The sequence below is a fragment of the Physella acuta genome, unplaced genomic scaffold (genome assembly GCF_028476545.2).
Source record: "Physella acuta isolate Inbredline_101_S28 unplaced genomic scaffold, ASM2847654v3 ptg000797l, whole genome shotgun sequence".
Lineage (NCBI taxonomy): Eukaryota > Metazoa > Mollusca > Gastropoda > Physidae > Physella > Physella acuta.
The window spans coordinates 321,782-337,251 of NW_026732315.1; the positions used below are offsets into that span (position 1 = coordinate 321,782).

The window sequence follows — 15,470 nt, forward strand, 5'->3', positions numbered from 1 at the left end:
AGACTTTCAGGCTTAACAACCATGCGCTTTGATATACTGCGAAAAACTATTTTTTTCATAATTAATGTGAAAAATCTTGTAACAACGTGTAAAAAATAACGTGTTTCAATTAAGAAATACCCTTTCCTAACCCTCTACGCTTTCTCCAAAAACTAATACGCCTCCCCCCTCAATCCTGATAATCCTTGACATGATCAACCCTTTTGCACACCGTCACCTCAGTTTTAAAAAGTAAACTACTTTGCAGACCAGTTGGTCATTCGAAAAAAAATTGAGTAGCGTTCATGTTTCTTTTATCTCGGCATGTGAAGAGCACTATGACTTTCTTCTTCTTGTTCGCTCGTAATTCTTGTTTTGGAAGGGATTCCCTCTATCACAATTAAGTATTACGTGACAACTTGTTATGAGCCATATAGGCAGTTAAATCTGATTTAAGGCCGCTTTTCTTTTTTGATTCGCCTCCATAGACTTTGTCCAACCAAGAACAAGCTACAAGATTTTGAAGTTGTCTCTCATAGATGAGTGGTTGTCCCCCGCTGTGGATCCTCATCTGCCCGGGGGTTCGAACTCGGGTATTTTCGGACTTAAATCACCCGCAGTTAAAACAATAAGTAATTCTTAATTTACTTGTTTTAAAACAACTCTCATTTTTTGACATAATTTACTTGCTTAGGAGCAGATTTTAAAAATTGACTATTAGGCCTAAAGAAAAGCATTCCGGTTTACGAACGCCCCGAATATAGAACACAGCGGATACAGTTATTTTTGAAACTCGGACAGCCTACGTGGCATATCATACAACGCACGAGACAAAGATTTTCAGTCTAGAGAGTAATAGCGGGGGCACAAATCAATACTGAGCAATCCTATTGCTAGGATACGCTCCAGACAGCCGAGTGCCGGTTATTTATTGATTGCACCCATGTAGACTGTGACCCATCTTAAGACAAACTTGAAACATACTGTCTTTTTCTTCTGACGTTGCCATTAGTGTGTGTCGTGCTTCAAAAGTCCTTATTGTGATATGGGTTTTATGAATATTACTATATGAACTCGATTAACTATACTGTGATGACTTCTGTAAAGAGGACATCTGTCTTGTTTCCTAACTCTCAATTCAAACACAAAGAATAGCTGAATAGTCAACACAAAACTTTATTTGTTATTTAAATGACATTCACTTGTCTATCTTCCAGCTACACTAAAAGAATCCACTCCCCATCTTCTATATTCTATGCTATGCCCCCTACTGTCTCTCTAGTGTTATCTACATCGTCATCGCTATTTTTAGCCACCACATTTTCGAAAAGGTTAAATCTGGTACAACTTCATTTTATTTTTCAAAAACAGTAATATCGTAAAAAGTGTACCAATTGAATTTGGTTTAGTTTATTTCAGCTACCCTCGACACCCAAAGTGAAATGCATTGATTGCGTTTTCTTGCTTATACACACGAAGGCTACGTAAACTTTTGCGCATGCATGTGTTGCGAGATAGGCCTTATAAAGCTTTAACTTCTACACATACATACCCACAAATATATATTTAATATATATATATATATATATATATATATATATATATATATATATATATATATATATATATATATATATATATATATATATATACCGATTCTAATCACCCCCCCCTCACATACACGTCGCTACAGAATGCACCCTAGCCTAAAATAAGCACAGTTCTAGCAATAAAAAAAAAAAAAGACGAAATACTATTATTTGCCAGAATAATTTTTCTTTAAAGCATCATAAGGCGCAACAAAAACAACAAATTGCTGCGTATCGTTTCATTAACGGCGATCTGATATTTAACATAGGTGTGACGAAAGGGCGATACGGAAATTACTAAACGGCACACAGTCACGTTGCGGCGCTTGTGTGTGTGTGTACGTGCCTGTACGTGTGTGCGCGTGCCTGATTGTGCTGTGTGTGTGTGTGTGTGTGCGGGGGCGTGCGCGTAACGTGTATGTATGAGCGTATGTGTCGATGTGTGTTAGTGACAGTGGCGTAGACAGGGGGGGGGGGGTTAGGGGGGATCATAACCCCCCATAGACCCCTCGGTATATATATATAAAAAGTATGAGGGGGGGGTGCAAATCGAAAGTTTGAAGGGGAGGTGCAAATCAAAAGTTTGAGGGGGGGGGGTGCAAATCGAAAGTTTGAGGGGGGGGGGTGCAAATCGAAAGTTTGAGGGGGGTGCAAATCGAAAGTTTGTCCCCGGGTAAAAATTGGAACCCCCCCCCCCCCTTGAGACGATCCTGGCTACGCCACTGGTTAGTGAACATACACTACATAGGATAAAGATATAGCAAGTTCAAGTTTACTGCAAGAAACCAACAAGAATGGTCGAGTGATAGCTCGTGATAGTTCCAACATGTAAGGCTAGGGTTCGGTTCCAGACTAGATTCTGATGAATGTACAGTCAGCAGAACTGTTACACTTGTGGGTCCATAGATAAAGAAAAAATATCAGTCGGCATTGAAATGGTGCCATATACCATGGCTACTTATACAGATTCTCTCTATTTGTATGTCCTTTTTTGTGCCATCGCATGATTCTAAAATTAGTTTATACATATACATATGCATATGATGTATACAGACACACTCATTCACACACACATACATACACATATACAGTGGCGTAGCGAGGTCGGGTGTCACCCGGTGCGGCATGTAACGTTTACCTATCTACCAGCCAGATAGATGGTGAACGTCCCCGGATTCTTTTTTCGGGGTTATATGCAAATGACTTAAAGCCTAAATGAATGAACACTAACTCAACAACACACTAGGGCTCGATTTCGATGTCTAGGGAAAGCTAGTGATACTATTGAAGTTAACAACTCATTCAATCTGCATACAACCTTTAATAAGCGAACACAGTTGTGGCAGAACACTAGGTTAAACGAGATAAAATATTTAATTTAGAAAATAACAAAACCCAACTTACAAAGCGTAAGAAAAAATACTATCACAGATTTTAACACTGTATAAAAATAGCCACAGGCCACACAACACTGCTATAGCTTCAAGAATCACTTGGCGACAAGTAATATTATACAAGAAGACTAAAACAACTTAAGAAAGCATTACACACTCAGGACTTAAGTTCTCTCACGTTCAAATGGTCAGAATCTATTGCCGGACAAAATGGACGGCCTGGTCATAATGGACCGCTTGATCAAGGTAGACTGCCTCGTGTCGCGTGTGTGCGATCTAGTTAAAGACTTAGGCCACAGGGGAGGTTATCCTCAACTCATGTAGCCATTGGTTGGGGTGGTCATCTGATCTGAATCAATCAATCAGATCTTGATGGAAAATTTCTTAGTCTTAGACACCCTTAATAAGACAGTGGAAAAAACCCGGTGGTTGCACCATCAATCCATATAAGGTATTATACAATGTCAAACCAAAAATAAAACATGACTAGACCTAAGTAGGTCACAGGCACTTAATGGTGTCACACCCCAGAGGCGTAGCGATCCTTCCCGGGGACAAACTTTCAAATTTTCGATTTGCACCCCCCCCCCCTCAAACTTTCGATTTGCACCCCCCCCCCCCCTCAAGTTTTCGATTTGCACCCCCCCCTCAAGTTTTTCTCTATATATTTTCCTATTTTTTGCCTTGGTGTCACCCCCCTAAATGGTGTCACCCGGTGCGGTCCGCACCCCCAGCTCCCTCCCCTCGCTACGCCCCTGCACATATATATGTCTGTGTGTGCATATGAATTTGTGTATATATACATTGTATACATACAATATGTGTGTGGGTGTGTAGGTATGAGTGTGTCTGTATACATCGTAAGTATATGTATACACACACATACACACATGTTTGTGTGTGCATATGAATATGGGTGTGCGTGTGTATGCACATGAGTGTTTGTGCGTTTATTATGCTTTTAAATCCATGTATATCTATACAGTGGCGTAGCGAGGTCGGGTGCCACCCGATGCGGCACTTAATGGTGTCACCCCCCCAGAGGCGTAGCGACCCTTCCCGGGGACAAATTTTCGATTTGCACCCCCCCCTCAAGTTTTCGATTTGCACCCTACGCCCTCAAGTTTTCGATTTGCACCCCCCACCACTCAAACTTTCGATTTGTACCCCCCTCAAGTTTTTCTCTATATATTTTCCTATTTTTTGCCTTGGTGTCACCCCCCTAAATGGTGTCACCCGGTGCGGTCCGCACCCCCGCCCCCCCCCCCCCCCCCCCACGCTACGCCTCTGTATCTATACACGTTTTCGTCATAAAGCCGAAACCCTGAGGTCGGCGATCTAAAACCCTACACACGCCACACTTTAACCAGGACTTGAAAATCTCTAACATTCCACACTACCAGTGTACCTTGACCTTCCTATCACCTTTGTGTGAAATATTTGACCAACTGTTGTCAAGTCTAGACACAAACGGACAGTGACAGAGTAAATATCTCGCACACCTGTACAAAAGGTAGAGGTAGGTCCATGGGTGATGTAATAGCCGGCTATTATACAGGGGGGGGGTCACATTCCTCGGCTAACTGATTACATTCTTGAAACAGAAAATAAATTATACTTGGCTGAAGAGAAGATCTTGGATAGAGTGCTTCGTGTGATGCTGGCAATTAGAAAATACGGTGCATGTTTTAGTGAGGTGTCACACTGTATTGTAACATGGTATAATAAAAATATTGTACTCTCATTTATTATATTTTAGCATGTGTGTTATATTGTAACTGGTGTTGTATTGTAAAATCATTGTTGTATTGTAACATCAGTGTTATAATTTAATATATGTGGTATACTGTAACATTGTTGTTTTATTGTAACAGTGGTATTACATTGTGCCATCAACGTTATATTGCAACATTATAGTTATAATGTAACTCGATGCTAGACTGTAACATATGTGCTAATAGTGCTATATTATAAAAATGATATCAAGTTGTAACAATATCGAGTTGTCGGTTTTTTACTCATATTTTTATTTCAAATTATCATTCAATTAATGAAACGTGTGAACTATGTGTGTACAATAGACATCCTTGTAAAGCACGAATCAGACTCATGTCCATATCTCTTTTCCCATCTTCTGTCCGTGGATCGAATCACAGCGAGTAGGAGATATTTTTAACCAGAATCTAGTGCTAGCCCAGGCCTAGCCGGAACCTGATATCCTAGCCGTCACTCCAAAATGCGTTCCGTTGTTGCGTTTTTATCAGACCAATCTATAATCGGCGAACTCACCTAGGCTAGATGGGTAAAAAGAAAACCAGACCTCGCTTACAAACAAACGTATTCTTTGTGTAGGTTTTTTTTTTCTCTACATACAATACCATCCTATCCACCCTGTTAACATGGACTCGTCCTTCTTGAATTCTCCTACATGCGCTTTGTGACATTTCGTTTTTTGTTCTTCTTTCCCTGACAGTGTTTTGTAATTATCGTGGATCAATGTTTACACCACAAAGCCTGGGTGTGCTTGTGTGAATTGATCGGTACCATCTCTACACGCTCGAGTCAACCAAAGCCAACTGAATCAGCGCCGGAGATAGTTTTTCACATTTTCTTTTGCTGTTGGGAGAGTTCATTCCTCATTGTTTTAAAACTTCAAAATGGCTTTGGTTTAGAGCTGGTCAAGAATATAGCAGAAGTTAAACACATCATAATACTTAAATTTATTTTTAAAAAAAAACAACAAGTATTATAAAGTTAATAATAAGCAGCATTTATTAAAAGTTTTTTTTTTACAATTGTTTTATGATAATAATAATACCACTATACCTAATATTTAAATCGGGTATGAAAGAAACCTCGGAAATGATTTGTCTTGCTGAAACACCAATGCATGCCCTGTCATCGAATCGCAACTTCAATTCACTTGACGCTTTGGATCAACAAACAGAGCGAAGCCCTAAGAAGAGTTATTTATAGGCGTTTCTGTAATGGGGGCAAAGTGTAAAGGTGAGTGTAAGCACACGTAATGTTGACCTTTAAGTTACACAATAGGACCTGTCGTCTAAAATAAAAGAAGATGAATGATGAATCGCCCATCAGTTTCTTAATGTAAAGGGACCATGCACAAATTATATAACGCAAAATTATTACTTTTAGATCCACCCCTACCTCATTAAGGCCACAAACTATCATATTACATACCATTTTTGTTTAAATCTAAACACATTTAAAACATGTTTAGTAAGTTTCACATTTAGATTAGACACAAGACAGTGGCGTAGGCAAGGGGGTGGGGTGTTGGGGGTGTTAGGCCAAGAGTAATAGACTGGAGGTAATGTCCTACATACTAATTGTCCATAAAATAATATTTAGGAAGAAGTCATAAATTGACTCTTCAATCAGCTGTCAACTTCAGGGGAAGATAAATCTAGTAAATCACAATTACCCAATTCTATTGACTATTGTCTCCTTTACTTTACTTCGCCTCGCACAAGGTAACAATTTTGAAACCCTATCCCTAGAATGTAGATCAACCTACCAAATTACTGCTCTAGGTCGGATAACATCAGAATAGCATACCTGTGTACGGCTAGAAATTAGAATACCACTAGAGTTAGGTTAACGATACCATACCAGCGCTAATAACGTCGTTACTGCCCTTACATAGACCAGAGAAGTAGGTCTGCCCTAAATTGGAGTCAACGGCCTATACAGCGCATAACAAGTTGACACGTAATACTTAATTTGCGTTCCAACACTAGACTTACGAACGAAGAAGAAGAATAAGAAGGCCTACCCTAAATTTTTCAGTGATCTTACCAAAAAAGAGTTATTTCTACGCCACAGGCACAGGGTTTCTTTCAAACGTTTTCTTTGGGGAGGCTCTTGAAACTTGCGAAAGGGGGGGGGGGGGGGGAATTGAAATTTCTTGGTGAAGGAGGGCGGAAACTGATTATATTTTGTTTGTAATCTATATATATTTTATATTTTTTATTTTGTCCGGTGGGGGTGGGGGTCGGGAGGAGGGGGTGGGGGTCGGGAGGAGGGGGTGGGGGACGACGACGACGACGTGTTCCAGGGACCCAGAAAGATGCCTCAAAGAAAAGCTGCATAGGTAGACGGAGGTACATAAAATAGTCCTTGTAAGGCTGAACAGTAAGTAAAGTTCCCTTTCAAACTTGACGGTCTACGGGGCAAGTGAAGTAGAGTTCACTTGTTTCTGTGACCTCGGCATATGAAGGGATAGTGTGGTCAGCACTATGCCCAAGAAGACTGAACAGACGGGATGTTTTTTAAAAGTATATCTGATGTTTCACTCTTTTCTCCCCCCTCCCCCCTACATTCATCAGGCTGCGGAAGCTGTATTCTCTTTATCGTCACCACCATTGTTGTCTACAAGCTATCACTTCCGGTTTTCCTTGAAAACTTTGACCCGGAAGGAGACACGCCCAGCGACACCAGGTTTCTGCCGAAATCAGACAGAACATACAGGTAACATATTTTCCTTTTTAAATTGCTCCGCTTTTTCCTATGTTCTACCTATACGTGTCCACTTGTTATGCGCCATATTATTATAGGTCGCTGACTCCGATTTCAACCTGCTTTTCTTTTTGGTTTTGCTACCGTACCCTTTGCCCAACCAAGAACAAACTATAAGGCAGCAGTTGCTTGATTTTGGAGTAGAGAGCTGGACTGCTAACCCGTAAGTCTCGAGCTCGAATCCGAGTTCAACTAAAGGGTTTAAGTGAAGGCGGCTGGGCATAGTGCTGAATACACTATCTTTTCATATGCCGAGGTCACAGAAACAAGTGAACTCTACTTCACTTTCCCCATAGACCGTCAGGTTTGAAAGGGAAACTTTACTTTTACTTTCCCAGAAGAATTGCTGTCCCCAGCTATCAAGTCTCATCTGCCCGGGAGCTTTTTATAATTATACTTTTATATTTTTAACATATTTAAATAACATGCCGACTAAAGTACAACCTCTTTTGCCTTTGTTATACTCTAGCGGGCAGCACATTCTCTGCCACAAGTTCGAGGGCGGCCTGGGGAGTCTCCTCTTCCAGTACGCCTCCCTGACCAGCATCGCCCAGGGTCAGAACCGGCTCCTCGTCTCCCGGGGCGACCTGACCCTCTCCCACCTTCTGCGTCACCCGCAGGTCCGCAGCAACAAAAACCAATGCCGGAACGTCGTCCGTATCTCCGAGTCCGCTTGCTGCCGCCTAGACGAGAACTTGCTCAAGCTCGACGTCAACAAGAACTACGACATCGACGGCGTCCTTCAGAGCTGGAAGTACTTCAAGGATAATTTGGAGTCGGTGCGGCAGTTAGTGGAGTTTCACGACGGCGTCGTGCACCAGGCGAAGAAGGTGATCGAACACACGCTGCTCGCCTACAACCACACGACATCCGACACCAGCATCGTCGGCGTGCACGTACGGCGCGGGGACAAGCTCCACTGGAAGTCGGTCGACGAGGGCTACCGCGTCGCGCCCCGGGAGTATTTTTTAAAAGCGATGACGTACTTCCGGGACCACGTCAGCCCGTCCGTCGCGTTTCTGGTCGTGTCTGACGACCATGCCTGGTGCAAGAGCAATCTTCTCGGCCTCCCCGGGGTCATGCTGGCTGAGTCAGGGCAGCCCGCGGTGGACCTGAAGGTCCTGACGTTGCTGGACCACTCCATCATCAGCATGGGATCCTTCTCCTGGTGGGCCGGTTTCCTCGCCAAGGGGAAAGTCGTCTACTACAGCGATTTCGTGGAAAAGGATTCCAAAATTCGCGGCCAGTTCGACGCGAAGTTTGAAGACTACGTGCTCCCAGAATGGATACCAATGTCTTAAAATTTTGCAGTCTCTTGTTTTTTTTTTTTTTAAATTTAATTTTAACATGTTTTCGGGTATCGTTACAATAACCCCAACCACAAATCTTCATCCCATTGTTAACCTCATCCTGATCATAAACCATCAATTCTAATCCTAATTACCATTCTAAACATTCACCTCATTCTCTTAATTCCCATTTTCTTTTCATTCTTTCCTTTTTAATTCTTCTCCTTCTCATTGACAATCTCCTAATGACCATCTTCATCTCCATGCTTATTATAATACTATCATCCTTATCTACCCGCGAGACCAGTAAAAATTATTTAAAAAAAACATCAACAATATTCTAGACTGCCTTGTTCTGATGAGAGCATACAAACCAAACATTGAATTGAACTGTATCTGTAGCACGGCTGATCATCCCTCGACTCGTTAAACACTTAACAAAAAAAAAAACACCTTTATTAAATGGTATCACATCCATTTACCTCAGTGGCGTAGCGAGGTAGGGTGTCACCCAGTGCGGCACTTAATGGTGTCACCCCCCCCCAGAGGCGTAGCGACCCTTCCCGGGGACAAACTTTCAATTTGCACCCCCCCCCCTCAAACTTTCGATGTGCACCCCCCTCGAACTTAAGATTTGCACCTCTTAAAAGACTATTTGATACTCGAATTAATCACTTAATTAAGTGGAATTATCATTTTTCTCTATATATTTTGCTATTTTTTGCCTTGGTGTCACCCCGCTAAATGGTGTCACCCGGTGCGGTCCATTCCCTCCCACCCGCCCCCCCCCCTCGCTACGCCTCTGATTTACCTACACGTCAAACTCTTTCACATCGTTTGTTGTCGTGGCATCATGTGTGCCTTAGATCTGTCAGCACTGGTTTAAATACAGGTCATGACACAGTGCCATTAGAGACTGGCACCGTTGCATCATGGGGACCTTTTTTGTTTTCTTTTAAGAAAATATGTACGTGCATAAATAGCACTATTTATTTAATTATTTTTATTTTTTAAAGAAAAAGATAGAACTATTTTTATAGTTTAGAAGAATTTTGACGAGTTTAGATTTTTTTTTTCTTTCAACTTTTTATAAGTCATTCTTCAATCTTCTAATATTCATTTAAATTTCTGAATTGTTCAATTCAGCTGTCATACGTTCATTTTCTATTTCTATTTAGTTTTGTTTTTAAAATGGTAATGTCGTAACTATATTGTAACTAAAACTGTTGCATTTATATTGATATTTTTAAAATAAAAAAACAACAAAGAATGTTAAAGTTGGGCCATATACTTTTTCTTTTCTTTTTTTCTAAAAAAAACCATTCCTTAATTATGGATCTTTAACATTGTTTATAAACTAAAAGTAAAATCGGTTTAAATGAGACGACGGTGTGCCATACAAACGGCTGGTATTGGTTGTAAACTAACCTATATATAGACAGGCCCGACTTAGTCATCAGTTACAGCAGCTTAAAAAAAACGAAAAAAAAATTCCAATAGAAGATAGATTATACCACAACAATATCTTATTAATATTATAAGCCTAGGCATATTAATTAATACAATGGATACATTTCTAAAAATATATAAGGAAACAAAGACAATTTCTGAGCACTATACTGCATCCTACTAATAAGGGTCGTGTAGATCAATTTCAACATGTAATTAGGTGCTTTGGTCAATTAATTAAGTGGCGACCTGCTTTGATATGACGGGAACGTACATCGATTGCTTGTTCGCGTATTGACCCTATTTTTAATGGCAGCTATGTGAGTCACAGGAACATATTCTACGTTTCTTTATCCACAGCCAGACTGCTAGACTGTTTAACTATTCATGTTCTATATATAACAATTAGTCACTCGTGCTTCTTTTTGCCGCCACCCCCCCTACATTTTTTTAAAAGTTTACATTTAATTGATTTACTGTGAATAATTTAATCTGTAAACAAATTCAGGTTTTTATTTCCCTAACCCAAAATATAAGATTGTTTGAAAGTAATATTATGAAGCAGCAATTTAAAAAATCTATGATAAAAATAAAACCTTGTTTTTGGTCAGAAGTTAGATGACCGCCGGCATTCTCGATTGAAAAAAAGGGCGCGTACATGATTTACCTGCCCTGGGGTCGTCTGTGGAGTAAGTGAGCAGTTCTCACCGACGTCAAAATGAATCTAACATAACCAGGTGTTCTTGTTTTTTAAATACAAGATCTACGTAGTCAACAAAACACACGAGTTACGTCCCTTTAAAAATCAGTAGTAAAAAAAAAATCACAGGTAACAGGGCTAACTAACTAGCCACTTTTTGCAAAGTTTAGACTTCGAATGATACTGCATTCATATAGAATAAGTATTACTGTATACATTCATACAACAAAAGCTAGAGAGAGAAGTTTAAGATTTACTCAACAACACGTAGACAGTAAATAAACTGAGTGACACACTAGTCGATGGCAGTCATCTAGAACTCAGAACACAACACAAACATGATTCAGGTGATGATTCTAGATTAAAAAATTATGAGGTAGATGCTACTAAGACTTCTTAAATCAAACATAAAATATTTGTGAAAATTGTATAAAATTTATTAAAATGGTAAATTACAAAGGACATAGGGATAGTTTAATAATGATATATTTACATGACTTTAACCCCCCCCCCCCCAAGAAAACGTGGTCAGCCTTTGATAGTACTCATACTGTAGAAATCTTGCTGCACATACATTTATATAACATTAGTACATTGGTAGAAGATGATATATTAGTAATAATGTATCTAACACATTTAAAATAAACTTGATATTGTATCCAAGAAATGTTAATGTGAATGAACGAAAGGATGGACCAAACTACACTATTACTAATAGTATTACACAAGAGACATTTTGATGTGCTTGTAACATACAAGCAATTAATGGGCTCGAGTCTAGCGATTTTGATGTCAAATTTCAAGCAAAAAACATTAGCCCATAGAACTAAACTCAAATTATTCAAATCAGTGATGTTAAGTTTTCATCAAGGATGTCACATACCCCTAAGCACGAGACACGGATCTGCCTCTAAACTCGAACGATGACTCATGCCTCTAAACCCGAAAATTGACCCCTACCTCTAAACTCGAAAGATTACCCTTGTTGAACATAGCCCCTGCCCCTAAACTCGAAAGATGGCCCTTACCGGTGAACTCTACAGTTGGCCCCTAACCATTTAGCCCCTAATCCTAAACTCAAAAGGTTGCCAATGCCTCTAAATTCGTAAGAGCCCCTTCACCTAAAGCTAGTTTCTTCTTTTTAACTCGTAAGATGGCTCCTGCCTCTAAACTCGATGCATAGCCCATAGCACTAAATCGCCCATCAAAACTTTTATTTTTTTATAAACGAACAACAAAAAGCTGCCCTTTAAGCTTTTAAACGGATACACAAACAAAATGACCCTGGCTCTAAATTCAAAACATGACCCATGTCTCTAAACTGGAACCGTGGCTCCAAGTTCACACTGCGGCCCTGCTGTCTCTATGAGTACATGCGCATCATGTACATGACGACGGCGTCCAGGAACTCGAGGAAGAAGGTGACGATCTCCTTGGTCGTCAGGATGGCCAGGAGAAGCATCTGCTGGATGAAGGTGAGGATCAGGTTCACGAAGTCGCTTGGGATCTCGCCGACTTTCTCCGACATGGTGAGAGTTTAGGCTTAGGATCTCACTGTTTCTTTACTGTAGGTGTGATGATGTTCTTTCTTCTTTTTTTTTAACCAGGAACTAACGTTTCTGGTTGTTTATGTGCTGTGAGCTTTTATGTTGAATGATTGCTGAGGAGCTAGGTTCGATGTTAAAGGCCGATGTTAGTGGCGCTCCAGTAATTTATGGTTCAATTTTCTTTTTAAAAGACTCGTTACCTGAGGATGTTAAATATTCAGGTATATATATATATATATATATATATATATATATATATATATATATATATATATATATATATATATATATATATATATATATATATATATATATATATATATATATATATATCACCGTTTCTTTCATGCATTGCATTCACCTCCCCACCAGACCAAATAGAAAAAGTATTAGACTTTAAAGAAAATATATACTTTGTCGTTCATTCCCCCCCCCCCCCGGTAGGAAATATCAACTCTCCACCCCCTTTACGGAGGAGAAAAATGTCTGGGGAAAAAAAACTGGTCTGCATAGGGCATAAGGTTATGGATCCACTGGACAAAATGCGTTATTGTTGTTATCATAAAGTTGTGAGCTGATATTTGGAGTTTAGAGTCAGGGCAAGGCTTTATTTTTTTAAATAGTGATAAGTTAAATAAAATAATAATAACAAAAAACACATTGAATCCGAACAAAGTTTTTAAAATCAAATTCGTTAAAAAAAAAAAACACTGATAAAAAAATTTCTAGCTCAGCCCCCCCCCCCCCTTTCCAGAGTCCAAACTGTTTGATGCCAAATTTGTTTGCAGCACTGCTCTGTATAAATCTAGAATCTAAATCTATCTAGATCTAGAATCTAGATATAATATTAGATCTATACAAGACTTACTACGCCAATACTCTAGATCTTATTCACCCTTGCTTTAAGTGTAGATATATTAGATCAGTTAAGCTATGACATACAATTAATTAAATAGACTTCAGTAATGGAGAGAAAATGACAAAACCTACTTTTTATGTACACAATCCTTTCCTCAAGAGATGTTTCTAGGACATGGCGACTTTCTTATACAACCATCTGCACTAAAACGGTACCAAACGATTTAGATTTGTGCGAATAGATTTTGGTGCGCAAATTTGGTGACATGGTGTAGTACTAAATAATTAATAAGGGTTTTAAACTTTCGTATAAACATGAAGTCGGGTTGTAATTTTGTTTTTTTTTTAAATTTAAAGGTAATATATTTGTTTAAAAAATTCGAATGACAAAAAAAAAAAAAAATTAAATTAAAGTAAATTGTTGAATTTAATAAAAGAAAAAAAAAATATAGCTAAGGTAGACAACCGCCGAAAAAATATTTCTTTCTTTTATTGACGAAATTATCACCCTTAACTCGTCAAATTGATGGAACTTGTAGAGATTCTGCTTAGAATGTGTAGATCATAGATTAGTCTCCCGCCGCTTATCTACGATGTTTGATACTTGTTGACGTTCGCAAAGTGAATCACTTATTCGCCGACACATTTGTGGCGATAACAGTCGACGGAAAGATACACAACACATCTCCAGGGCAGTAGCGTAGCGAGGGGGGGGGGGGGGGGGGACATATGTCCCCGGGCGCCGACCTTAGGGGGGGGCGCCAAATTGAAAGTTTGAGGGGGGGTGCAAATGAAAAGTTCGAGGGGGGGGGGTGCAAATCGAAAATTTGCTCTCGAGGGGGCGCCAAATTGGAAGTATGTCCCCGGGCGCCGGGAAGGGTCGCTACGCCTCTGCTCCAGGGTTCCGTTTAAATATTTTTCCTAAGGGTTTCCCGGAAGGGAAGTGAGGAGGGGGGAGGGGGCGGCAGAGAGAGAATGGTTAAAGTATATATTATCTATATAAATTATATATTTTTTCTCTTTATTTTGAAGGAATGGGGGGGGGGGGGGGGGGGCGGGAAGGGTAGAGTAAAGGTGAAGGTCGTGCAGTCCCCCCCCCCCCCCCACGAAGAGATGCATAAAAGAAACTATTTTGAAGGTATATATTTGACACTGTTACTGCCAACGCGAGAAATATGACGTTGCATTTATTTATAAATTTGCCCCCCCCCCCCCCCCCCCCATCTTTTGTGATGTGCTTACTCCAAGGAAAATTATATAACATTTAGCCAGAATATTTTAACAGCCGCACATTTGGTTTAACACACAATAACAGTGTCATAGTTTATTAAGCAAAAATTTCAAGTCCTAGCGTTGGATTCAACCATGCCCTTGTAACACATCTAGAATAATCCATACACAGGCAGCTGTTGTGTAACAGCACAAGAGATTTTTTTTAGTAGGGCCGTTCAATGTTTCTTTCAGACTTTTTTCTCCAGGGAAGCCCTTGGAGTCTTCTGGTTGAATGTCAGGCAACGCTATTCATAACCTGTAGAAAGTTAAGTAAGTTCCCTTTCAAACCTGATGGTCTACGGGGGTAAGTGGAGTTCACTTGTTTCTGTGACTTCGGCACATGAAGGAATAGTGTAGTCAGCACTATGCCCAGCCGCCTTTACTTACCCTACAGTGAGTTAGGTACCCATCAGAGCTGGGTGGACAATCTAAATTAACCTTCACAATTTTTCTCGTTGAAACTCTTTCAATGTAAACTTCAGTTTTATTGTTAGTGCATCAGAAAATATAGGTTTACTTTGTAATGGGTAGCTAGTAATAATATGTTAAGAAACTAAAAACTAATTTTTTATATTGGTTTAGTATAAAAATTCTAATAAAATCTCATTGGATAATTTAGAGTTTAATGTTTAATATCAATGGGAACAAGGTATTCAACAAATTAAACAGAATATAGTGTAAAAAAATAATTACCGACACAAATTTACAAGTGGCTAAATTGAAAGGTAGATATAATTACTTTGTGATGAAAAAATTATAATTATGAGTAATGAGACAAATAATAAAGGATTTATTTTCTAAGAAAATCACTAGATTTAATTAAGTGATTTTAAAAAAAAAAATTTATAAAAATA

General features: G+C 39.5%; 1 protein-coding gene and 1 long non-coding RNA gene across 2 annotated transcripts; one reads left to right on the forward strand and one right to left on the reverse strand.

Moving 5' to 3' along the window:
* The first annotated feature begins 5,888 nt into the window (after positions 1-5,888).
* On the forward strand, positions 5,889-8,813 carry LOC131951097 (galactoside alpha-(1,2)-fucosyltransferase 1-like). The gene is made up of 3 exons (XM_059313385.1): positions 5,889-5,968; positions 7,312-7,453; positions 7,971-8,813. Exons 1-3 carry the CDS (start codon positions 5,950-5,952, stop codon positions 8,800-8,802), a joined length of 993 nt encoding a protein of 330 aa, XP_059169368.1. The 5' UTR covers positions 5,889-5,949; the 3' UTR covers positions 8,803-8,813.
* Positions 8,814-12,521: 3,708 nt separating this feature from the next.
* Positions 12,522-13,541, reverse strand: LOC131951069 (uncharacterized). The gene is made up of 2 exons (XR_009388380.1): positions 13,477-13,541; positions 12,522-12,686 (listed from the first exon to the last, which is right to left on the reverse strand). It is a non-coding gene; the product is annotated as an uncharacterized LOC131951069 (long non-coding RNA).
* Between the last annotated feature and the right edge of the window lie 1,929 nt (positions 13,542-15,470).

Bases quoted from the DNA above. Each gene is read 5' to 3' on its own strand.
- LOC131951097 (XM_059313385.1), top strand. The intron at 7,454-7,970 runs GTAACATATTTT...GTTATACTCTAG, and splicing joins AAATCAGACAGAACATACAG to CGGGCAGCACATTCTCTGCC.